General features: G+C 37.6%; 1 protein-coding gene across 2 annotated transcripts in view; it reads right to left on the bottom strand.

The window, feature by feature from the left end:
* The window catches only part of Tpk1 (thiamin pyrophosphokinase 1), a 373,012-nt gene that overhangs the window by 158,469 nt on the left and 187,471 nt on the right, over positions 1 to 27,072 (bottom strand). For both annotated transcript variants that reach the window (XM_047562215.1, XM_047562216.1), the window contains exon 5: positions 11,815 to 11,910. In XM_047562215.1, coding sequence (XP_047418171.1) covers positions 11,815 to 11,910 — 96 coding nt within the window. The remainder of the gene's footprint in view (positions 1 to 11,814; positions 11,911 to 27,072) is intronic.

Raw genomic sequence — 27,072 nt, 5'->3', positions numbered from 1 at the left:
GTCAAGGCACTTGAGTTGCAGGTACTCTGGTCTTGACAGCGTACAGGATAATGACTTTGTTAACTCCCAGAAAAATGAAATGCTCTTCTCATTTCTCCTGGACCAGGTTTTGACTGTTTTAGTTAAATGTGTCAAGGTTGGTTGCAGTAAAATAGGCGTTCTTGCCCACAAAGGTGTCTTGAGTACTAATATTTCCTAGATTAACCAGACTATAGGTTCTCCTGCCACAAAAATGAGATCCCTGGAGATGGGACATTTTTCCATATAAACAAAAACAACAGTGTGCTGTCTATAAAAATATTGAAATTCATTATTTTTCTTCCCCATGTAAATGCACCAAGGAGTAGTAGGAGCAAATTTGCATGTATTTACATTTCTCTGTATCAGGAACTGAGTGGCAAGGAGAGCTGAAGAGAATAAATAAAACACACCCTCATGAGCTTTTTTTTTACATGATTATATTCAGCTTATCTCTGCTGAAAATTAAATTATTTGAGGAGAAAAGTGAGGAATATATTTATGAGTGAGTACAATTACATAAAATCTGGGTCTGTATAAATAAATAGAATGGATATTACAAAACCTACTAGAGGTAATTATCCTTTCCAAACCTCACACTGTCAGGACATGAAGATTCTTCCAGGGAAAAGGAATTCCAAGGTATTCTCTTAAATTACAGAGGTTGAGAGAAATGGAAAGATGAACTACTTATGGTTTGGAATGTTCATAATACGGAGCACTGCCTCTTGAAAATGGCAGTGGAAAATGAAAGTATGACTTATATTCAGAAACAATTAGATACTTGAGAGTAGATGTTGAAAGGATATTACAAATTGTGTTACATAAATGTTGCCCCTAGAAGCTAAAATTGTTGCTTTGTAGACAAAAAGAAAAATAGAAAAGAAAGTGTAAAAATGCATTATTAAAACCCCACTCTAAAAATAGCAGGTATTTTTCACTCTGGCTAAAAACTTTCTAACATGCATGCTGCTCTATTGAAGTTGAATCTCTTAAAGGATATTAATAGTCATTATTTCCCTTTCTGTGGAAAATGGGTCATGAGGTCCCAGGAAATGGACCCCCGTGTCCTCCTTCTTCAGTCCTTCCCACCACTCGGAACATTGGAAAAATGGCAGATAATTTTCCAAACCATTTGGAAACAGACTGACTTTAGCAGAGACGCTTTTGTCTCAGAAGACTCGTATTTCTGCACTGGTGCTCATTTTTTTAATAGCAATTATCCTCTCTTGCATCATGATGATTCATTTTCACCCAACAATTTTTTGCTTTGCTTCACCCATAAAATAACTCTCAGTTGCATATTATTGTCTAAAATGATACATGAAATGCTTGGTTTCCACATCTGGATGAAATAATTTGACTATTTGTAGTATTTTTTGGTGTATTATTTCCTCAAAGCTTACTGGAATAAAATTCTCCTCACTTTTTATTGTCCAGTTTATACTAGGTAGCTTTCAGACTTGCTAAGTGCAATCATTAGGTTTTGCAATCTGGTGCAATACAAATAGTTTATGTTAATTATCCCCTTTCCACCTTCCGGGAGAACAGAGAGCATTTTGATTGCAAATTTTGCACTTGGTCATTAACACTTTGGTTTCTAGATTTGCAGTGGACCATTTTATAAGGACAAATGAAAATGTTAAAAGTATTACCCTAGTGACATTTATTACTTCTTGCAATTTAGTAAGTTTGTGTCAGCTAAAACATGTATACAAAAGAGCTGATCACCTTATTATTCTCAGGTTTACCTTCAAGTTAATCACAATGTGATTTGCTATTGTGCTAAATGTGTTCCATATCTATGAGCATTACAGTCAATCTATGATCTGGGATAAAATATTTGCTCAATGGTAATTACCTCTTTGAAATTATTTACAGGTATGCTCTTAAAAAATAAGAATTCTTAGTGTCAATTTATAGGCATCTAAAATATCTAGTAGAAATGGATAAGGAAATAGAATTACAATGTAATCAGTGAAATTTAATTTCACATAATTTCCTAATGTTTAAAAATATTTTGATCTAGCTGTTCACACTGGGAATGATATGCATTCACACAAATGCTTGGAAGAGCGGTACATAGTAGGTCCAGGAGAGAGGCTAGTGTTGTCCTTAAGGACCTTACTTCTACTCCACACATCTGGATTTCAGTATTTGCCACCTGCTCCTATGGGATACTGTGTTACCCACAGAATGCTGAGCAGAACAGCTACTGGAGAAGCAGAGGGTCATGGAAGCAGAAAAACATTTTCTACTTCCAGTCCTGAGAGTGAAGGGTGGAAAGTGGGTACTACAGGATTCCATGTCCTCCTCTGACTCTAGTGGCACATTCGGGGATACTGAGGTTTAGCACCTGTCACAAAGAAGGATGTATTTAGATAGATTAAGATTTTCTCCTGATCACCTAATTGATCACCACTAAAAGGTACACTGACCCCAAAAGACTATCTCTGTTGAGTAATCACATAGTTTCAGGTTTTGTTTTTTTTTTTTCAGCCATGATTTAGGTATAAGCAAATCATTTCTTTAAAATTTTGTTAATATGGTGGAAAATCACCATTATGGATGCAGATACCCCCACATGTCCTGGGAAGGGAAGCTCGGGATCACAAGGGGACATTGTACAATCTATTAAGCAGTTTCAGGATGTTCTATTACATGTACATTATTCTTACAGCAGTCCTCAATATATAGTTTCTTTCTCCATCTGCAGTGTCTGCATCTTTGCAATGCTGTATTTCAAACTAAAATTCTCCTTTTCACATAAGGTCAGGGTGTGTTGTGCAGAGGAGCCCCACAGCAACCAAATCTGTAACTCTCTGAATTAATAGGAAATTTTGTCTGGCAAGTTAGTCATCAAGCTGAGATTCCTGGTAAGCAGATAAACTTAACCCTTGTCCCGGGGCCTATAAAAGCCTGCCTTTCCTCTGCAGGGATGGATTAGGTTGCCACAGCCACTAAGGTAGTAAGCTTTTTATATCCGTAGCAACATCTCCCGAGTCACTTCAAAGCACTGGGTTTATCTATTTTCTCTTGTTGCACAGCACTATAAAAAAGATTGCTGGACTCTAAGAAGAAAGAGAAACAGAGATGTGAATTCCTCTTTTGAAGCCTTCTCCAAAATGATCTAGGAAACAATCTGCTAGCACTCAATGCCCAGAAATCTTTTTCTTCTCCTCACTTCCTTGTCTGATACTTAGCCTGCACAGCATTTGTTTCAAAACATGAATGTATAAGTAGTTATTTTAGCCTTTGACAAACAGAACAATGTTAGCTATGTATTCAAAAGCAAGGAGTGGTATATCTAGACATTTTAATGTTTAGCCGAATTGTGTGTGTATATGTGCATGCTGCCTGTGTATCATGTTACTTTCTAGAATTTCATAAACATTTGCTATTTAGGTTTGCAACATTCCTTTGAGGTAGACAGGCACAGGTAAAAAAGGCAGTGAAACTTGTCATAAAAGTCTTATGATGCCTCAGTTATAGAGCTGATGTTGGAATTATACAGTACTGCTTTCATTATTCCTTCACGAAAGTTAGCAAGATTTATTACTGTCAAGTTCACAATGGCTTATGAGACAATCTCTATGTATTCTCATTTTTTAGCTCTTGACTTTTGAAAGTTTAGAAATTGGAAAAAGGAAAACAGGTCCAAGAAGTTATAACATACCAATTAAAGAGATGAAAAGAAGGTACGCGAACTCTACATTTTTTAATTACAAATAATACATATCCTTTCAAAGTTATAGATGATCAAATAATCATAAATAATAATATAATATTGGATATTTAATCATATATTGTGTTCACCAGCTTTTTGTCACTGTGACAAAAATATCTGAGAAGAACAATTTAGAGGACAAGAAAGTCTATTTTGGGCTCACGATTTCAGGATTCATTTCTTGGTCTGCCAATTCTATTGTTCTGGGCCTGAGTGAGGAAGAACATCATGGTGGAAGGGTATAGTATAGGAAAGCTGCTCAGTCCCTAGAAGATAGGAACCAGAGAAAACTCTACTTGTCAGGGACAAAATATATTTCCCTAAGAGCAGGCCCTTAGTGATGTACTTCTTCCAACCATATCCTACCCACCTTCAGTTACCACCCAGTGATTCATTCAAATTATTACTCCATCAAATGGATTAATCCACTGATTAGGTAAGTCTTCATGATCTAATCATACCAACTGTGAACATCCTGCATTGTGTAATGTATGAGTTTGGGGGGCACACAGGCATATAGTGAGTATTTAAATACATTCATAGCTTTCTACCATCCTGCAGCTAGACAGTGCCAGGCCTATCCAAAGCACTTGAGCATCTAATCTCTAATTACAATGCTTTGGAGATGGATCTTTGAGGAAAGTTCAAGGTAGGATCATTACTTTTAATAACTATAGTCATTATCTCCAACAGTAGGTGTTGCAGTATCTGGTCACGTGTTCCAGGAGAATTAACATGACATTATGAATGCTTTCAAGAAGACTCCCAGACAGTTCTATAAGTCAATGAGGTTTGTCACAATGTCCTGTGGATTTGTACTGATGTTACCAGAAATGCATTTATTCACTGAACAAATATTTATTGAATAAATAATGATGGAAAAAAATTAAAAAAAATTAAAGCAGATGCACATTTAAGGCATAGCATACAAATTTTAGTATGAGGATGGAATGGCATGAAGGGGGCAAAGAGAAGCTAACAAACAAGCCAGGTAAAAAAGGTGAATGTCTGAGTTAATGTAGTGGCAACAAGACTGCAAAGAATGAAGTCTGCAAAGACAGGGAGGCCTGCGAGTTGGCAGAGTAAAACATAAGGTCACTCTTAGATTCTGGCCAGGCAGATGGACAGCAGTGCCACTGAGTGAGACAGGAAATACACAAAGAGAAAAGAGAAGATCTTCATGAGAAAAATGATGAATTTTGCCTTAGACACTGAAATGAAGTTCCTCTGGCCTTCCAGGTAGTAGGTGAAATACAGCTTTGGAGTTTAGGATTAGAGATATCAATGAGTGAGCTGATGTCACACAAGTGGTAGCAGAAGCTAAGAGAAACAAGATAAAGAGAAATGGGTCAACAACCAAAGGTCTATGGAGAAAGTGCAGGTGGTAAGGAGGTGGAAGGATTTCATAGGCCGGGAAAAGAGTGCAGGAAAACAGGAGTAGGTCCTTCTAGAACCCACACTGATAAAAATATTTGCAGGAGCAGACCTACCTTTGAATGAGTCCCACCACAATGTGACATTCATCCCTTGGGAAAATGTGAAGTTTGGGAGGACCTGGGCTGTCCCTACAGTTTAAGCACCATCAAGAATCCAGCCAAGACTTTCCAGAAGAACTACTGTTCATGTAAAACACTTGTCTAAACACGTGGAGAGACTCACAACTTGAACTTCTTGAGGACACCCTTTAAAGGTGAGAGAATCCACAAAATGCATTGCTGATTTCCCTGTTAAGGAGCATTTGTCTAATCAGTTTTACCGTGAGTCATGTCTCAAAAGGATTCAACTTGTTCTATGGTGAATCTTTTTATTCTGGAATAAGTTTTGGTTTACAAAAAAGTTGTAAAGATAGTACAGAGAGTACAACCTTCACCCAGTTACCTCAGTGTTAACATCTTCGTGTACTCTGGCACATTTGGTCACAACTAGTATTGACATTGGTCACCACTAATAACTGAACTCTAGAATTTATTCACACTTTACTAGCTTTCCACTAATATCCTTTTTGCATCTCAGAATACAAGTCAGGGTACCAAACTGCACTTAGTTGTTATGTCTTCTCCATCTTCCCTGGTCTGTAACCATTTCTCAGTTTTTCATTTTTCACAATCTTAAAAATACTGGTCAGTTATTAACATCCTTCAATTTCATGTTCCCTGAATTTTTAAGGTTAAACTGCAATTATGAGTTAAACTGTAAGCATCTTTCTTATCCTATATCCAGACAGAAGGATTCATGCTATCAAATGAATTATCACTAATAATGTTAACTTTGATCACTTGATCATGACGGTGTCTTCTAGGTTTCTCTACAGTCACATTAGTATTTTTCCCATTCCAGAATATACTAATATATTACATACACACATTTTTAATCTTGCTTCAGATCTGGCCGAATACACTCGTTCACAGAACAGGTAGTGCAGACACCAGTGAACCCTGGGTGATAACTCAGCACTGCCATGGTTCCTCCTGCTACCCTAACAAGCCAGGTCTTCCTGCAGTCAGTGATTAGTCCAGTCAGATATAAGTGAGTCCTAAATTTGATTTTCAATTGAGTAGCAAAAGATATTTAGAATTAACATAAAATAAGTCATTAGAATATTATGAAGAAAAATGCACACCCAAATCCAAACCTGATGGCTGGTGGATATAACAGGTTGAAAACTCATAGTATTTGCTGATGTATAAAGATAATTCATCTACCTCAGACATGCCATGTAAGAATTAAGTGAAAAGACAATCTATAATTTCTTTAAAAACTCCTCATAGTCAACAATGGAGAACTTCAATTCAGACATAATTAAATAGCATAGAAAATATCCTAATGTGTATAAATCACAATTCAGCATTTATTCAGGGTACTCAAAGAATAAAAATGAATTTACTTATATGTATAAACCCATATTCTTTATATAGTATTTACCTATAGTCATTAATATTTATGTGTGTATAAATAAAATTTAGTCTCTTAATCTCATTCATAGTACCTGCCCAGTATCCTGCATCATTTGATTAAAAAACTGCTTAAAAAGCAATGTGGTGTAAGGGGGATAAAATGTAGTCGAGTTCTGTCAAATAAAACTGGTATGGGTTTATGTCTCTAAAACATGTAGATGGAAATTAATGGCGACTATTCAAATTTTGTCTAATAGCGTCTATGTTTGAAATGTCAGCACTTGAAATAACTGATTCTATTGCCACATAATACTAGTAAATATCTTAAAGAAACCTATCTTGTTATTCTTAGGACCTTACAATCTAAATTTATTACTGCTTCATCGTAAAGAACATGCATCTTATATTTTTAGATGGTTGGAGAAATAGCTTTTAATGTTTTCCACTGAATCCCATGGCTTGGATCTCCAGAGTGTATCACAGCTTTAGAATATGCACTGTTTGAAGATTCAAACATATCAGATGGTATTCTGATAATGTATTATTCATGACTCAGTTACAAACAATGTGGCAACATGAAAGCAAAGCATTACAAAGTCACATGTATCAGAGAACCCTTTTGCAGAAAAATAACAGTTGAGGGCAATTAAGTTCAAAATAGATAAATAAATTATTTTAGGAGAATTTTTCTTTAATCTCATGTTCTAGATAGTAAACTCCTTTAGGATCACGACAGAACCTAATCCAAATTCTATAAAGGTCTAATATGTTACACATCATAGTTTCTTAGCATATTAAAAGACTATTTAGCATTTCATTTATTTATATTATAATTAAAATTTTATTTCATAGTAAGATCTCTTATCTTTGATTACACTTTGATTACAAATTCATATGTATAACTTAATAAGCAGAAAACCAGAAATATATGATAATTTGATGGGATTTATGAGGGTAAGAGAAGCATTAAAATTTTGTGATACTGCTTAAAACTATGTATTTTTGGAAGAAATTTTAAAAATTCCTCATGAAGTCATGTTGAGGTAGGAGCATGTATAGAGGGGAAACATTATATTCTAATCTGTTTTTCTTATTATATCAAAGCAAATGCAATACTATACTTCTCAATTAAATGTAAAATCAGATGGAAGCTCCCAGAAACACTACTTTTGATTTAATACACTGCAGTTCTCCGATTCACAGAGAACACATTCCAGGATCCCCAGTGGATACCTGAAATCATAGGTGGTACCAAAAACCGTAAGTACAAATTTTTATTTACCTGTACATTCATTATCTATGATAAAGTTTAATTTGTAATTCAGGAAGAGCAAGAGATTAGCAATGAGAGTCAATAATAAAATAACATAATTACAACAACTTTACTGAAGCAAAGTTCCTTTCTCTCAAAATACCTCATCCTACTGAATCAACACTCTCCCTTCCTGTGATACTGCATGCTAACACTATGCCCTGTGATAAGACGAAGTGAGGGGCTCTGTGACAGCATTAGGCCACTGCACCAGGGACACCTGAACACAGCCGATGATGATATCAGTCAGGTAACAGAGACAGCAACTGAGTGGCTAATGGTAGGGTTGCACTGCCATGTGGATCTACTGGACAAAGGGATAACTCACATTCTGGAAGGGACAGAGCAGGACTAATGAGACTTTAACATGCTACTTAAAAGGGTGCAAATTTAAAACTTACGAATTGTTTATTTCTGGAATTTTCTGGATAATTTTTTTGGATCACAATTAACTATAGGTAACTGAAAGTGCAGAAAATGAAGACACAGATAAGCGGGGAGTGCTAGTTTTTTTCAGTCTAACTGAGAGATACCTTGAAAAGTTTTAATGGTGAGTAATATGCCTTTGTTTAATCTAACTGTGCTTTTTCTAAATAGCAAACTAATCCCTATATTCTCCATCATTAAACCTCTTCAAGTTATCTGCCATCAGCTCACTGAAGTTGAAAAAGTTAAAAACAAGTCATCCCCCAGAATGGCACTCGGGCATACTGAATATTTAAGTTAAAGCACTTAAAAAACAGAAGGTACAAAAGTCTCTCCAACCTTCTTGCAATTTCTTAAAAGCAGGAAATGAAATGCCCATGTGCAAAAGGCAGCATCCTAATGCTCAAGGCTGAGAAGTCAAGACCAAAAAGTGTTCTGTACTGAGCAGGATAAAATAATTCTTCTCTTTTAAGCCTCCCCACATAATTTAGTTGCTTCTTTACAATTCAATAGTCTGTCCAACCCAGAATACACCGAGCTGATTCTTAAGTGTTTCTTTGGGGCTTCATTTATTGGCAGTGGCTCCTGTGCCACGTGAACTCTTTATTAAACAACTGTGTGCACGTTCCTCCTACTGAATGTGCTACGTCAACTTACTTCTCAGGCCAAATGGGACCCTGGGAAGATGGGCGTAGAGCATTGCTGCCCAGGGCTCCCGTCCTCACCTTGTCTGTGGCCCTTCTTGAAATGCTCTTCTCCACTTTGCCATCTACCTCCTATTTGTTCACTGTGTCTCGGCTCCTCTAAGAAGCCCTCCCCCTCAGTGTGTCATGCTCTGCTCTTCTGTGTGTTCCCATATGGCACAAAGTATACCAAATATTCACGGAGCACCACTTACATGCAAAATACCACCATTAAGTGTCAAACAAGCAGACTCACCCCAGCTTCGGGGCTGTACAGTCAGGCTGAGAAGACTTCGGGCACTTAGAAATAATTAAGGAAATAAGCATAAGTGTTCACAATGTCCTCAAGGAGAAGTAAAGGGGAATATGGAAATCTGGAGTAGCAGCACCTAGCCAAGACTAACAGTGAAGGAAAATCAGGAAAACTGTCATGCATGGTCTAGGCAAAGAGAAGGAAAAACAGGATTCTAGGCAGAAGGGCAAATATGAATAAACACCTGGAGGTAGGTGAGGGGAGGGAATACATCACATTTTAGAAACAAGGAAAGGCTGGCGCAGGATACAGCTGGACCATTGGTCCAAAGCATGCCAGGGGCCTGTGGCCACCATGGCTGGCCACCACTACATTCTTCTCCAAGCAGGAGTTCACTGTTAGGCTCTAGGCAAGTGAGCTGTTCCCACCCAGCTGCAGGATGCAGCACATGATGCCACCACGCCTAAGCTCTTTCCCTACAACCTCTAAACCACGTCTGCATTCCTCCTGAGCAGCCTCTGGTTCATGAGAAAGCAGCTGGAGTACGAGGCAGTTGCTGCCTCTGCCCACCGCCAGTCATGTAGCAGGTACATTTATTCAGGACTCACCAGTGAGCTGGCACGTCCCCATCAGGCTTTTGTGGCATATCATACGCTCTTCCCCAGTCTGAGGCTCCCATTGGACTTGGGTCTTACTGAGTTTGATATGGGATTTTTTTTTTTTTTTTGATCCTCAATGACTGAAACACTATATTATAGATACTATCAATTAACAACAAATGCAACTCACATAATTGCATTCATAGCTTAGAATAATTTAAAAGCAAAAATGCTAGGAAAACTGAAACACAGTAGTGAAGATTAACAATTTTTTTTCCTAAGAAAGTCAAAATCAGCTGTATCTGGATACAGCAGAAAACTTTCCATGGGCTGTTTTCTGTTTGTATTAAACAAATAATTAACTATAGCAATTTATTGCTGGAAACAGCACTGTACATTTTGTATATTCAGCAAAGGTGGAACAGAGATGAGAAATGTTCACTCAATTACTTTCGTTGAATTTGCACATTGAACTACTTGCCAATTATGACAGTTAATGAGGATTTTCTTCAAAGAAAGAATAAGATTTTACTACCTCAACTTAGCAAATATATGCTAGAATAAATTTCTGATAAACTGTATTGCTAAGAAGTACGTTTTTGTCAGAATTGCCTAACACCTATCCCATCTCTCCAAAAGTGTATTAGCCATGTGGTTTGAATATGTGAGCCACGTGGATTGATCCCACTGCTCATTCTATCCTAAGAAGCTCATCCTCCACCAAACACAGGAGAGGCCTATTGGAGAGAAGTTGGGAGTTAAGTTTGACTTTGGTAGAAGTGATGCCACTTTACCCTTCCCCATGTCTTAATCTCCTAACTGTGCTGCTTGTGGCGTGTGGGGACAACAGGAAAACCAGTCTGAAGACAAAGTCTATGCAGCAGGGCTGAGTTCTGCAGAGTTGTGCCTGGAGACTGCCCTCTCACTTGATTACTGAGGACAGGTCTACATGCATTTCCTGTTATTAGTGCTATCAAAAGCATGCTAATACATAAGGGTATTTTCCTGGTTGAAAATTATATAATTGATCATGCATCTCAGCTTATCTAATTGCCCTGGCCAAAGAAGAAAACCAAAGATTGTCATCCAATGTTTAAGGTGTAATTTTATAGATCTGCATTAAGACAAGACCTAAATACCATTTGGAATCATTTCAACAGATACTAAAAAATAAAGCAAAATAAAAACTTGTGAATTAAATAATTAATATGATTAAACCTTGAGATTACAGGTGAAAATCACTGAACACTCTTAAAGAATACATAAATGTGAAGCAGAAAACCTTTCTCTGGCTTAAAATATAAATACAACACGTGCGTGCGCACACACACATACGGAAAGTCTCATTCGTTTACATAAGCGTGTTCAATTGACAGCCCATGGCCCAAATCAAAGCCATATTTGTTTGTTTGTCTTTTTTAGTCAATATTTAAATAGATATATTATAAAATACATGCATCTTGATGTGGCAAAAGCAAACCAGAGAAGAGGAATACCTAGTCAGTTTAGGCCACCAATGAGCTCTTGGTTTCGATTACCTTAGACATGGTCCAGTTCACTCATTTTATACCTTGTCACTGTAAGATGTTCAGATTTGTGACCTCTGAGTTATGTGCACCTGCTAAGGTTTTTATAACTATGAACAGACTTATTTGATATATAGGGAAAAAAGCTGACAGAAATCTAAAAAGGGGGCTGGGGAGATAGCTCAGTCGGTAGAGTGCTTGCCTTGAAAGCACAAGGCCCTGGGTTCGATCCCCAGCACCCAAAAAAAAAAAAAAAGAAATCTAAAAAGAACAGTGCAAAAGTAATTAACTATTTGAGATACGGGAAAGCCTTAAACACGCTCATTCATATCCTTGGTGATAAGAGCCTTAACCACCAAATAGGTGCATATCTTACCTGTAGGTTTTTTTCTTCTATCTTCTTTTGGAGTACTTGAAGGCATTTGGTAAAGTCAGTGTGGTCTTGATCTGGAGTTGAAATAAGTTCACACCCCTAACGAAGTGAAGAAAAAGAAAAAGAAAAAGAAGTAAAGTCTTCGGCCTTATAAAGGAGAGCCAGAGTTGTACCGCAGGTATCAGCAGGTGTTATCTATGACTCCTCTGTAATCAGAACCATTATCATCATCTTTTTATTTAACATGGGGTTGGAATACTACAATGTTCTAACTACACTAATGCAGCATAACCTGTGCTCTTCTTGGGGAGAATGACTGTCCCAAGAAGAGTACAGGTTATACACCATTAACAGTCCATAAAAACACTGACATGATGACATTCAAGATTAACGGAATGATTGTGATACAAGAATAATAAATTATATTCACAGTGAAATTAAAATGAAAGCATTTCTAAAAAAAAAAAATCTTTGAAGTTCTTTAAGAGAACCTCATAAGTTTACTTACATGGATGGAAAGACTAATTTTGATTAAAAAAGTAATGATTAAATTTTATATTTTAAATAAAATTAAGTTAGCTGTCCTGTGTCATTTCTTTATGGCCCACTTTACCCTATATGAAAAGCAGCACCAAGAGCTATGCCTGCGTAAATGTCCCTTGCATTACCTTTCAGACATAATGAAGTGAATTTATAAGTTCTTTGCTTTCTCTACAACAGACACCTTGCCTGCTGAAAAATACTAAAACATCTTTACAAATATAAAGCCACCAAGTGCCAGCCTGTTGGCACTAGTCAACTTAGAGAGCTAGAGAAATCACATTTTTGAAATGACACCTTCTCCCCGACTGTTGCAGGGGCAAAGGTAGGCAAAACCAGAGCATGATGGGCCTTCAGACTTCTTAATTCATAAGTAAAACAATTTCTGGGCTCCGACAAACAGCTGAGTAAGGGAAAGTTAAATATAATCTAGTCTATAAAGTTGCCATTCAAAGAGTTCTCAAGGATACAAAACACCCGGACTGCCTCTTGAATTATTCTAAGGACCATTCTCGGTAGATTTAAAGGTTCTTCTGTTACCTCAAGGTCTCTTTAAATGCGTCAAGCTCAACCTGTGCTTCACTCATTTATGACTGTCCTACAATGTAGTGACCAATGAAAAACTTAATTTCTCATCATTCAGAAATACATTATGCTCTAAAAGATGTATATGTCATCTTTACAAGATCATTGACATATCCTTTCCTGACCCTAAGAGAACATCAAAGTTTACTATAATTACTTAGGCAAGGGTATAAAGAAGTGACTCATCTCAGGCTAACACTTCTAGAAAAGATCAAGGCATATGCCACTGCATATAGGAATATTAGCAGGGCTGAAGAGATTAGACTGTCACCAGAACAGACATGGTCATACTGAAAGTTCCCTGAGGACAGGAGCTGGGTTGCATTTATTGGTGTTTCTAATTCCTGGCATAGTTCTATTATACAATAACTGTTCAATGAATCTTTAAATAACATTTCTTGAGTAATAGACACGCAGTCTATTAAATGTGGTAAACATATACTGGCAACGGGCTAGGACAAGGCAACATTTATTGTGAAATATAGCATTTATGACAATGGAAAACCATCTTTCTCTTTAAATGCTGACAATAGAAACAATAAAAGGAAATAAAACTTAACAGGCAAATAGAAATAGCAACCGATGATTAATAGATTACTGTCTGCCTCACAGTTACCTTCAAAGAATCGACAGAGAGAGCCACGGGGAAATGACAGCTGAAGAGAACCCAAGAAATTCCCTAGCACTACAGCAAAACTGCGGGTTAAGAAAATAAAACAAGAGAAAATATTGACTTGATGACAACTTGTCAGCGAGGCAGCAATTAGTAGCATGTGGGGACAAGAAACCTGACATCTTTATTCCCAGGAAAGGGGAACACAAACTTACAAATTGATGTTTTGTGACATTTCTAGAATTGGTTCCATGAAGATGACACTTAAAAAAAAAAAAAAAAAAAAAAAAGCCACTAGAATCCTTTAAGTAAGAGTGGACTATCTTACGTCACCTCATCACTAGAAATGGACCCAAGGAAAAGCCCAGGTCAGGACAAGGAGAGATGACTAACACGGGAAGCTATATACTGTACTATAAACTAGTTGAGGCCTTTTGACAGCCATCCACAGCCTCTTGAGATTTTCAGGAGTTTAAACGATTCTAACCTCAACAGAGATTGAGACTGAATTCACTGGAAGTGGAAAAAGTTCCAAAAGGCCTCACAGGGCAGCTTTGAACACTTAGGAGACCTGCAAAACAAAATACTCACTACAGTGCAATCACAAACAGGCCTCTGGCCAAGTAGAGATGTTTGCACTGCTTCCTGGGTTCTAAGATCTAAGAGAGGAGAAACGGAAAGCTGCAGATGAGAAACACCAAGTTCCTACAGAGATGCGGTCATGGAGAAGTGCTATCAAGGATCAGGCAATGCCCACCTACACATTGCACATTAGTATTTATTTACAATTACTTATTAGAATAAAACTAATATCACTATGGCACTGAGATTTTTCACTGATGATATTTTCTTTAAAAAACAAAAACAAAAACCCTCACACTCACTATGCAAGTACCTAGAAAATACTGAAGTCATGAGATTTGCCCAATGAGGAAAGTATAAGACTTTCTAATAAGCAGTTTGTAATATTAGCTTCCTAATTAAAAAACACATTTTATCTCAAAATACACAGAAATCTCCCCAAAGCATAAACTATAAAACTCCAGTCATCTTATATCAAGGTGTGAGTGGAAACTTTTGCTTTAATCACTGCTATCTTTGATTTTTCTTAGTTGCTAAAATATTATTTTAAGACACGAAGCATTATATTATGAGCCACCAGGTGGCTCCAGTTTCATTCCATACATGTTTTGCATGTAGTTTTTGTCAATACACAAGTACATATTTAAATAACCCAATTCTAATAATGCTTTCCTTTGATGAGTACACCATTTTTTCAAGATGGATTATTATTATTTTTAATATTGCATTTTATTAATCTAGGTTCATAATGAATTAGCAAGATTTGGATCGATGTTAAAAAATTCAGTATATGTTTATATGGAGGTTATTCTGAGTGTTCTAGCCTTCAAAAAAATATTCAAAAGGAACCACAGTGCCTCTGCCACCCCCGACCCCCACAATGCTTTCAAAAACATACACACATTAATGGAAATGTAGGAAGAACAGAGAAAGTTAAAATGACAACATTAAAATTGTGTTCCAGTATATTGAATTGATTGTAGTCTGCTTATCAGACAGCTCTCTTCCCACAAATCTAAATCGGGAAAATCACATGTAATCATAAATAAACTACCAGAGGTCCAACCAATACTTTTTAAGGGCTTACGATTATGTCTGTTGCTTTATTGAATAACACTGCATACAGAAGAGGTAGGCATCCACCAAACACTAAGATCAGTAGAAAAGGGAAATGTGAATATCATAATACTAAACATATAAAATACAAATATATTTATGTGTTCATCTGTAAAACGGACAGAGGCAGGTTTCTTTTCTTCCTCTTTCCATACTGAGAAATTCCTAGCAAAACTCACCCATATCCAATAAGTGCTTGAAAGAAAGTCAGTCTTCAATTAATCCCTAATTTATCCCTTTCTTTTGGCTATCAGGGTGGGCATTTGAAATTCCATTTACACTTTGGGACCAAGCTACATTCCTTAAAATACAGCTTTATTGGAAAACCCTGTACTTGGGGAATAAGTATGTCATCATTAATACTGAAGCAGTCCCCACCAGATCCCTGGGTCTGTCTGTTCAATTAGATGGACAGCAAAGGGGGATAGGTCATCATGGGATCAGAAGGTGAAAGACCATACTGAAAAATGACTTATGGAAAGTATCTCAGGTTTATTAATGATTTTATAATTCATACCTATTTAAGGATGCAATTAGCTTTCAAGCAAAAAAAAATCACTAAAAGCACTTACATTATTGACCATTAAGTGTTATTTAGTCATAGAATATAATTCTTCACATATACATAAAAAGAGTTTCAAAGACTCCCAGGGTTGGAAAAGTAATAAATGTCATTTAAATAATCAACATGAATTTTCAAGAATTTTGAAAAGATGCTCATTAAATTAATATGAAAGAATAAAGTACAGAAAAGCATAGGCAATCTGGCTCAAATGAGGTGGCTGAAGTTGCCTTGCTGGATATTCAGACTTAAAGAGCTATCATAACTAACAAAGATGGTATGGGCAAAAGAAAACACAGGAAGATCAGCAGCACAAGGGCAGAGACACATGTCCACAGTGGAAAGCTTCCCCCAGGAACCACACAGTGACTGGCACCATAAGCAGGCCATTGTGGCTGCTAGATAATTATCTGAACAAAACCCAGAAGACAAAAACAATACACATATTGGAAATTTAATAGCAAAGTCTAAAACCATTAACAAGAAAATAAAGTAGAAAAATGATCAGACCTAGGTGTAGTATAGGTCATTTCTTAAATAAGATGGAAAAAAAATTAACAAAATCTACTACTTTATGTTAGGAACTTATTCACCAAAAAGCAACATGAATAAAGCAAAAACACGTTAAGTTTTATAAGAAGATATTTCCCACACCCATAAGTAAAAAGTATTATTATCCAAAATATATAAAGAACTCCTAAGCATTTGTAATGAATAAATAATTGGTTGAGACATAGGCAGAGTATTTTAATAAGAAAATTATAGAAACTAAAACCTGAAAAAGTCAATGACTATGAAAAGAAGTTGAATTTTTTTTGCTATTAATCATAAAAATGAAATTGACATACATTTCACACACCTAATAATGAAATATTGTGTCAGTGAAAAGGAATGGAAAAAAACATGGATATATCATATGTTCCTGAATTATAGAATCATACAGGCTATACAACTGCATGCCATCCCAGAGAGGTGGGTTCCAGAACCTCTGAGGACATCAAATCCACAGTTGCTCCAGTCTCATATACAACATGGGTTGGTGTTTGCATATAACCTATACATATCCTCCTATACACTTGAGATCACCTCTATGTTTCTTATAATACATAATAAAGGATCAATTCTATGTAAATAATTGTTATACTATATTGTTTAGTGAATAAGACAAGAAAAAGATTCCATACATATCTATATTGATGCTTTCTTTCTAAATTATTTTTAATTCATTGCTTCATCCTCGGATATTGATATGGTTTGAATATGAGATGTCCCTCAAAAGTCCCTGTGTTAATACAGAAGGTGAAATGATTAGATTATGCAATCATTGACCGAATCAGGTGATTGATCCATTGGATAGATTCATAATTTGAATGTATTACTGGATGATAGGCAAGTTGGGCCTGACTAGAGGAGGTGGGTCACTGGGGGTGTACCCTGGGTATTGTATTCTTTATCCCTGGTTTCTCCTGCATTTTCTCCCTCTCCCTCCCCCTCCCCACTCCCTTCCTTCTCTCTGTCTCCCTCTCCTTCTTCTCCTTCCAGGCTGTCAGCAGCTGATTCGCTTTCCTCTATCATGCCCTTCAGTCAGGATGTTCTGTCTCACTTGGCCCCAAAGCACTGGAGTCAGCTGACAAAGTGTGGAACCTCTGAAACCATGAACTACGATAAACTTTTCCTTGGCTTGGTTGTTACTGTCTGGCATTTTAGTCACAAAAAAAAAAAGTTGACCAACACAGATGCAGAACCTATGGATACAGCAGCCAGTTGTATACATAAAGCTAAAACCACGTTAATTACCTCTACAAACCCTTTAGTAAATCTTGATCCATGTAAGTAACACTTCTTCAGCTGAGTGGTAGCTACTCGAGCATCCATTCTATTATCTCTGTACTTATGTATATCCTACATGTTTCATACATGAAGTCGCCCAGCACTTATGACTAAGGAGTGCGGGCAATTCCACTTCAATTTGTAGCACCAGCACCTAGAACAATAATAATGCACAGAAGGCATCCATTAAACATTTGGTGCCTGACCAAACTGATCACTTCTCTAGCCTTACTGCTAAGCTGGCACAGACCTACAGTGACAGAAAATATATCACTAGTCCATGTGATATTTCAAGGATTCTATTAAGATTCTATAAAATCCTCATAACAAGTTGAAGTATAGCTCCCTTTATTGTCTTATAATGGGACTTAGTTGTACTCTCTGGGATAGAAAAAGTCTTATATTTCTTTTAAATATACACCCCATTTCATTTTCCTCATCCATTCCACTGATCCTGATTGTTAAATCATTTAGGATCCAGACTGTTATCAAGGAACATAAACTCTCCCTCTCAACTTGAGGAGACAGCTGGATGAACATGTGCCACCAGCTGCATCTGCATCTCGTCACTGCACCAAGTGGGACAGGTGAGAGCAGAACCCTGGGCAGAGAGTAGTCACTCGGTCCAGGGCATCTGATGGTCTCCACCTGAGCCCCCTTATCCAAGGGGGTGGCTGCAGATTCCAGGAATGCCTGAAGCCACAGGCAGTGCAAATCCAACACATCATGTGCTTTTCTCACACACACACACACACACACACACACACACACACACATAATATAAAGGCTCATTCATACGTAAGCAAAGTAAGAGGTGGACAGCACTCGCCAATAAGAAAACAGACAGTTATAAAATATACTAGAATAAAGCCATGTGAATGTGGCATTTCTCTCCAAGCATCTTGTTGTGCTGTACTCACACTTGTCGTGACAATGTGAGGTGACACAATGCCTGTGTGATGGCATGGAGTGAGGTGACACATTCGCTAGTCACTGTGATACGGCATGAGGCTCCCTGAATACAAGGAGCACTCTCCCTCTAGCGGATCTGAGGACCGACCCAGACCACGAGCAGGGACCTGACCAGCAGGTGTCCATGAAGCATGGATGCACCAGAGGAAGTGATGATGCACGTCTTGGAAGGGACGATTGAGGGGGCACAACTCCATGCTGTGCACAATGGCACACAATTTAAAACTTACTCATTTGAAATTAAATTGCTCATTCTGGAGTTTGCTATTTAATTTTTTGGACTATAGAAGATGTAGAGTAACTGGAACCGTGGCAAAGAAAACTACAGATAAGAGGACCACTGTACTCAACAAGGCACATTCTCAACAAAACTGGATGAAAAGTACATATATCTTAAAAACCTCTGCAAAAGCAAGAGGTTTTATTAAGAAAATGTCATAAAACATTAAGTATTACAAATGGTTTCAAATATTAGAGTTTGATTTCTTCAATAAGAAAATAATTCCTCAAGATGATTTACATCAAAATGACAAAGAACTTACAAACACAATTATTTTCCTTCATTTATTTTTATTCAAATGGCATTGGTCCTAGTTTTATCAACAAAGCAGTTTTTCTCAAAAGTGCTACATAGGAAATAACCAGATAGGGAGGTATGCAAAGCGACTCTACTCACTGCCATGGAATGGTAGGTACCAAAAATACACAATCCTGCCATCAAAGCTCTAGATGCAGTGGAACTCAAAAAGAAACAACAACTTAGAAAAAAAGAAACAGTAATCATTATAAGAATCTCATGAGTATTTAGAATAGATCACACAAAATTATATAAAAACATGTATATATAAGTGCACAAACACACACAAGTAAATATATAACAATTGCCATGAGGTCTGAGGTATTAAATAAATGTAAAACATTATAACCTGAAAGATATTATTCACTAAGAGCACACACTAGTTATTTAATAATCTGATGAGCTAATTATAAGTAAATTAAGAAAAATATGAAAATTAAACAAAGACTTTTTGGGAGTAAGGCCATGGGGAATGTGTTTGTTGGTAACTAGAATAAATTCTCAGAGAAAGAAAAATACCAAGAACTGGCTAGGGTTTCTCCACTCCTATAACCTCCCTGATCACCAGCCACAGCAGCATCACTACCACCATCATGACCACCACCACCACCACCACTACCACCATCACTATCACCAATAACACCACCACCACCACCACCATCGCCACCACTACCACCACCACAATCACCACCACTACCACCATCACCATCACCACCACTATTACTACCACCACCGCCAGCACACACCACCATCATCATCAATACCAACACCACCATTACCATCACCACCAGCACATCATCACTACCTCTACCACAATCATCAATATCTTTACTACCACTACTATCATCACCACCATTACCACCATTACCACCAACATCACCACTATTATCACCACCACCAACAACAACACCTTTGATTACAAATCCTAAACTAAGCTGATAAATTCCAACTCTGCCTTGTATTACATTGGCCCAGCCTCTTATGATTCCTATATGAAATACAAAGAGGACACTATTCACATCAAATGCCCTTGCTAGCCTGAAACGAGACATGCATGAAAGTTCTTTATGGCTTCATGAGTCTCTGTTAGAATTCCATGAGCTAAATGCAGCACACCCAGACTGCCCATTCCATCCTGGGACAACATGGTTTTCTGCCCACCAGGGGCAGGCCCTGTTTTGGCCCTCCAGACTGTCCTTATCCTACTCACATTGTTTGTTTCTCCACAGAACACATTACTGTCTCACACTTTAAAACTATGTCCACTCCTTAGCAGGATCATGCTCCACAGAAGCAGGAACTGACCCTCCATCTGCTTGCTGTTGTGTAAGCATCCAGAACAGCACACAGTGGGCACCTGGCACACTTGCTACCTAGCAGGCATCCCCTCCCTCACATGTGATCAGCAGTGCCTGTTCCACATGCTGAATTGGGGTGGAAAATGCTGCTGAAGAAAGTAAAAGAAACACTTGGTTATTTCCTAAAATGACTTGTTTCATGCCAATGATCTTAAATTTTGATGTTAGAAGACTGAAATGATACAATAGTTGGTGCTTTTCAGTCAGTCTGGCATCTCAGTATCTTGGTAGGTAAAATCATCAATAAAACATTTCCCCAATTCAAAAGAAAGTAAAACAAGCTATTGAGTTTGGCATTCTCAGAACAGACTACCCCTAACCAACAAAATAAAAAATTCCAAGTCTAAAATCAAATAGGTTCATATTCGACTCATATTCTTTGCTACTTTTCATTCCTTTGTATGTTAAAGCAACATGACTGGAATTGATCTAGACCCTTTCCTCAGCAATTGCAAGCCATCCTTACATCAATGTAAAACCATACAATCAAAACCTGTGTAACAGCTGAAATAAAAATATGAAATGAACAATTTGTCATGAAGAAGTTGGCCTTTTTGTTCTTCCATTTCCTTTAAGTTCTTAATATGAATGCTGCCAAAAAAAACTACTTCCCCAGTATCAGTTTCCTTTTTCTTAGATATTAGCAACTGCTTCCCCTGCCTTTGAACATTTATTTTCTCTTTCTCAGACACGAAGTTTCACAAACAGAAGGTGCCACAACTGGTATGTGATGATCAACAGAATTCATCTTCCTGTCCACCCAGTGCAAATGGTTTAGAGAAGCACATGGCACAGCTCTGGCCAGAAAGCACAGGCACAGCTGCAGGTGTCCATGGAACACAGGATGAGGCTCTTGCTCTTCAGCACAAGATATGCTGAGCTGCAGCTACACAACACACCAGGACAGCCTAGAGGGCCAGAAATGCAGATGGTGGCCCCTGAGAATGAAGCCAACACTGTGGGTCAGAGAGTAAGAAAGAACAGGGGCGTGGACACTGCATCTGTAGCCCAACTGCACATCAACAGCTAAATCCACCTCTGTCATTTTCAGCTATACAATGCAATAAATAATCTTTTGTTTTATTTTGTGTTGTTGGAGCCTGTTGTTTTGTTACCTGCGGTATACCAGAAGGCTTCCCACAGATGGAGTGAATGAATTCTTCCTACATCTCAATGTTTTACCAATACTTAGAAAAGAAAATTTTCATGAGATGTGTTAATATCTAGGGTCATATCTGTCACACACAGGTCAGTATATAGGAATTGAAAACCTAAGAATTTAAGGATCATATGCATTGGGAGATCAAGGGAAAATAAAACACTAGATAGAAAATATAGGCACAGAATGGGAAAGCATGGGTCCCTAAAGACATGATTAACTGGCCTCTTATTATAGAACATTCATTATGAGGTTGGGCAATGAATTTGTGCTAATCAAGAATCGTCACTATAATTGTGTTCTACCTTATTTTGATATTAAAGCACAGACAAGTGTTTATAATGACATATATCATTTTACACTGAGGCATAGAATAATAACACATTAATGTTTGCACCCCAAAATATTAGGGCATAATTGAAGATTAGGTAGAAATAATGAAAAATAAAATGTGAATTAAATTCACATGTTTTACACCTAATATACATGCAGACATTTTTAAAAATTCTATGTTAAGTATAAGAATGATATATCTCAGTAGCTTGGTTATTCAATTCACAGAGAAGAATACAATTTGAAAGAAAAATTAGGATTATGTAAACATAGTCTCATTACAGTTTACTAAATGTGAATGTGCTCATTACAGTTCACTAAAATTAGAAATATCTGCTCAGAAAATTATTGATTGATTAAATAGCTTCTCTTCCATACAGGAGTCACTGTAGAATAAAAAATTGCAATGTTGAGAATCAGATCATATTAGAAAAGATGTAATAATAACAAAAATAATGACAAATTGATTTGGAAAATGTAATAATGACAAATTAAATAAAAAATAACAAATTGAACTGATTCACAATGATCAAGAAAATACCATAAGTTCATATTAAAATGATATGTACCCTAAGGTCTAAGAAAACAAAATTGGAAAGCAATTATGACAGGTGTAGAAAGATATAGAAAGCTATAAGTGAGGTAAGTTGATCTTTATCCTCAGCATGACAGTTCCTTTGATTTGAGGAGACTAAGAATAGAAAGAGGCAAACTTAAATGGGAGTAGTGCTTTACAAAGGAGATAATACACTCATGGAACAAAAGAGCAAAGACGTGATACAAATCACACACAAAAATTTATGTGTGAAGCTGGGGTCCAGTTCAGGGACCACGTGTGCTTAGCTTGTGCAACTCTCTGGGTTGATCTTCAACACTAAAACAAAGCAAAACTTCTATCTGGAAAATTCTGGAAAAGAGGATCTTCAGGCAGGAAGGGAAGACACAGGAAAGTGATTCTGCATTCTCAGTTGCTAGGATCAAGTACTCAATGGGGTTTGATTCTCAGTGAGGTGGGTGAGTTGTAGGTTGCTAAAACTCAACATTGGAAAGTCAGAGTACCTCAGAGAGTTAGAAATGTTGGGCACATGGAAAAGGGACAAATTAAAGCTAAGGTGCTTGCAGGAGCAGTGGCATAAGCACACAATGATGGATAAAGTTGAGAAATACTATGAATAGGCTTAGTGTGGAAAATTCTCAGATCAGAAGGGCGGCCTGCCCTGGGCAGATCCAGAGGCTGCTTGGCACAATGAACCAGTACAGGAAAGATGTCCTGTGTTTCACAGATGTCCCCAGAGTGCAGAGCAGGAGCCATCTTGAGACAACTGCACTAGGGTAAAGCCTACAGTAACCAAGAACTAGGATCCAGAAAATCAAGACTGGCTGATTCACAGTCCTGGCAGGCACCTTCTGTGTGACACAGTCTGTGCCTAGCAAGTCCAGAGAAAACCATGCACAGAGGGTATTTTCCTTGGGAGAATACAAGTCAGGGAGCCTGGGAGAGCCCCCTTTAGGTCAGGGGGCTCACAGGACCAGCGGAAGTGGGTAAGGAATTTTAACAGGGGACTGTGACTGCATGCTCAGGACTGAGTCGGGAGTCTGGGAAGGGAAGTTCTCCATGAGCAGCAGAAGCTGCAAAGAATTGGCTCCTCTGTCCCATGAGTAGAGAATCCTGGGGAGACTCCTGAGGAGACTCTCCTCCCAGCACAGAGAGGCAACTGCCGGGATCCAGAGATGCGTTGATTGAATATCTCCAGACTACTCACCAAGCACTAAAGCAACTGGGCCTCGCTGGACCTCAGTCCTGCCCTCGAGAATTCCAGCTACAGGAACGCATCTCACACAACCCAGCAGCGACTTCACCCTGGAGTAGAGCTGACAGTACTTCCCATCCCCCCCACCTTGTACTTCCCAGAAGGGAAGCTGAGAATTTTTGAATTCCAACTGCCATCTCAGTGAGCAACACACACAGAAAGGAAGGGTCTGACAGCCCAAGGCCTATCTTGTGCTTAGTGCATACCTCAGGAAGAAACCAAGAGAAAGACAGCTGGGCACAGATGGTGAGCATATATTCTCATTGACTGTTTTGTCCACCGCAATGGAAACCATTGCTACATTTTCCAAGACTTGTCTTTTCTTTCTTTCTTTTTTTTTTTTTTTTTTTTGGCAAATGTGTGCTGACTGATTCATGGGCAATTATACACACACATACTTATTTCTGTTTTCTCATTTCAAGTACTTTTTGAAGGGAGTTACTTTTGCTTGCTGTTTTCTGAGGGTTAGGGTTTTGATTAGTACATTTTGCATCTGTTTTGTATTTGTTTTCACTATTCTGTTGCCTTGTTTCTCTTTCTCTTCTCTTGCTAATTTTTTGCTTCTGTTTTTTCTCCTCCCACCCATAACCATCACATCCTACATCTCTTCTGCATCTTCCCTGTTTGCTTTTTGAAATTGCAAACTCTTTTATACCCACCTATACCTTCTTCTTTGCTCTCAATTAACTCTATCCTTAACATAGCATTAATTGGTTTATATAGTGCCAGCCCCCACCACTAATGCTGTAGCAATTATTTTTGCTACAGAAATCATAGATAATTGTCGGGGTTTCGGCCGGACCCCTGGCCCTAGGTGGAGCCTGGCCAAGATGGCGCCTGGCAAGCTGCCAGTGCGGTTGAAAAACTGCTATTCTGCACATATACAACTAACTTCACCTTGAGGAAGTCTCAGTAATTGGTCAGGGCCTCTGCATGATTCTTGCGTGATTCTTAGGTGCTTCAAGTTATACCCATATACGTCTATCTTCTCCCCACATATCATGAATATTCTAATTAGTTGATATAACCTATATAAGTGACAATAACTTCCCAAAAAGGGGAAGAAAAAGAAGAATCAGCTGTTAATAAGGAAGTTTGCCACCCATCACGTCTCCGGGTCGTTCTTGCTGGCGAGAGCGACAAGTGGTGCTGAACCCCGGGAATCTTACGTGCCGCGGAGAGGTGAGTGAGGTGAGCAACGGATCGGTGAAAGTGTGCACCCAGATCTGTCAGTGGACAGGGAGGTTTCCTAGAGACGAGAATATTGTGATTGCGATAAAGTTCCTAGGAACGAGAGGTGAAAGTTTCCTCAAAAAATGGGGAACGAGGTTGCTAGATATCGAATGGAAGGTCCCTTGAAAGAAATTCTTAAAGCATTTTTAAAGCAGGTAGAGGAGATTTCACCTTGGTTTTTGGAGAAAGGATTGCTAAATATCCCACAGTGGGAACACCTGGGGGAAGATTTAAAGCGTTGTCCGGTCACACTCCCGGGGACGTTAGCGGTTTGGTCTTTGGTCAGAACTTGCTTGCGCTCCCCTCGGGAGGCGTTACAAAAGGCAGTTGCGCAGGGAGAGGAAGTGTTAGAAAAGGTAAAAGAAGAGTCACAAAAGGGCTCTGTTAGCGCTCAGTCAGATTCTGATGAGAGCGAAGAGGGACTCTCAGAGATGGAGTTAAATAAAATTAGTAAAGAAACAAAGTGTTCTCAAGCTGGTTCAATTAGTCAACAGACATTAAGGGAATTGGAGGGCATAGGACAGCAGCTAGAAGACAAAAAAAAGGCGTTACAAAAGGCTTTACAAGAGTTGAGCTTACAAAAATATACAGTGGCGCAGTGGAAAAAAAAAAAAAAAAAAAAAAGGAGAAAGTACAAACAAAACCACAAACAGAGCACAAAGAAAAAAAATCAGTTTAGGGGAGGGTCCCCCTAGGCAGAGAGCTCAGCAGCTCCATTCCTTAAAAGTAGTAAAAAATAATGTTTTGTGATTTTCTGCATTCAAACCTAACCTGATTTCTCAACCAGGTAAAAAAGGGGTTAAAAAGTCCTGGGTGATCCTCCCTCCCCTCTGCCTGGCCTTGTCAAGGCCTGCAATGAAATGTAAACTACAGCAGTCTCAGCGGGAAGGAGGAGGGGTAACCTGAAGAAAAAAAAAAAAAAAAAAAAGAAGTGTCCGTTTTAAACTCCTGGGCCGCTACACAAAACTAACTTATTCTTCAGGATTCTTGTTTTGTTTTGTTTTTTCTTTAATGCTGTATTTTTGAGCTCATAATTTTGATCCTGCATACCTAGGTTAATGATTTTTTTCTTTTTGATCAGTTCTATTTTTTATTCAACTGAAGTTTTTAAACAGCTGTTTCATTGCAATGAACATTTACCTATAAAGTTACAAGGCCTTTGATTTTGTGTTATGTGTTATGTTGTGCTGTCTAATGTCATGTTTTGTCTGCGTCAAAACTGAGCGCTCTTAAAATTAAAATTTAAAAATGGATCCAAATACTTTTATTCACATGATTTAAAAAGGTTCAATTTAAATTGGGTAAACTTATGAAAGTAAAATATCTTTAAAAATAACTCACAAGTCTCTAGGTGGTCAAACAAATGAAATGTTAATGTTAAACAATGTCTAATATCAATTGCTTCTAGGACTTTTCTTCAGCAGGAAAGAGGCAACGAATCCTGTTCAGGACACTTGTCTGATATCTTGGTTTTTATAAAATAAATAAATTGGAGTTAACATGTATGGGATTACTCAAATGTGTTTGTAGAGATGTCTGGTTAATTTACAAAGTTAAAATGCTAATTGTTAAATAACATCAAGTACTTTTAACTCCTTAAATTACATGGGGTAACATACTTAAACATTATTGGTGTTTTCATAGGTTGGTAAATAAAAAGGGTTTACGATTACTTTGTGTCCTCACTAAACTAAAAACAAGGTTACTAAGAGTTATGTCCTAACAAGTGGAATTCTATATATAAAGGGTCCCAAAAGTTTCAACTGTGTTTCAATTAAGAGTACTATAAACAACAAAATATTTAATCTTATTAAAATAGAGTGATTTATCTAAATTCAAAAATTTCATAAGAGTTGTTTCAGAATGTGAACAAAAAGGGGTCAACAAATAGAAAAAAAAATAAAAGGTTCTGGGTTTGAAAATATATTTAATAAAAAGAAAAAAAAAATGTTTCTGGATAAAAAATTCTGTGTGTAACAAAGGACAAGTT

Source organism: Sciurus carolinensis, chromosome 8 (genome assembly GCF_902686445.1).
Source record: "Sciurus carolinensis chromosome 8, mSciCar1.2, whole genome shotgun sequence".
In the NCBI taxonomy this organism is placed as follows: domain Eukaryota; kingdom Metazoa; phylum Chordata; class Mammalia; order Rodentia; family Sciuridae; genus Sciurus; species Sciurus carolinensis.
The sequence above is the reverse complement of the archived record's forward strand: the minus strand, read 5'-3'. Positions and strand labels throughout refer to the sequence as shown.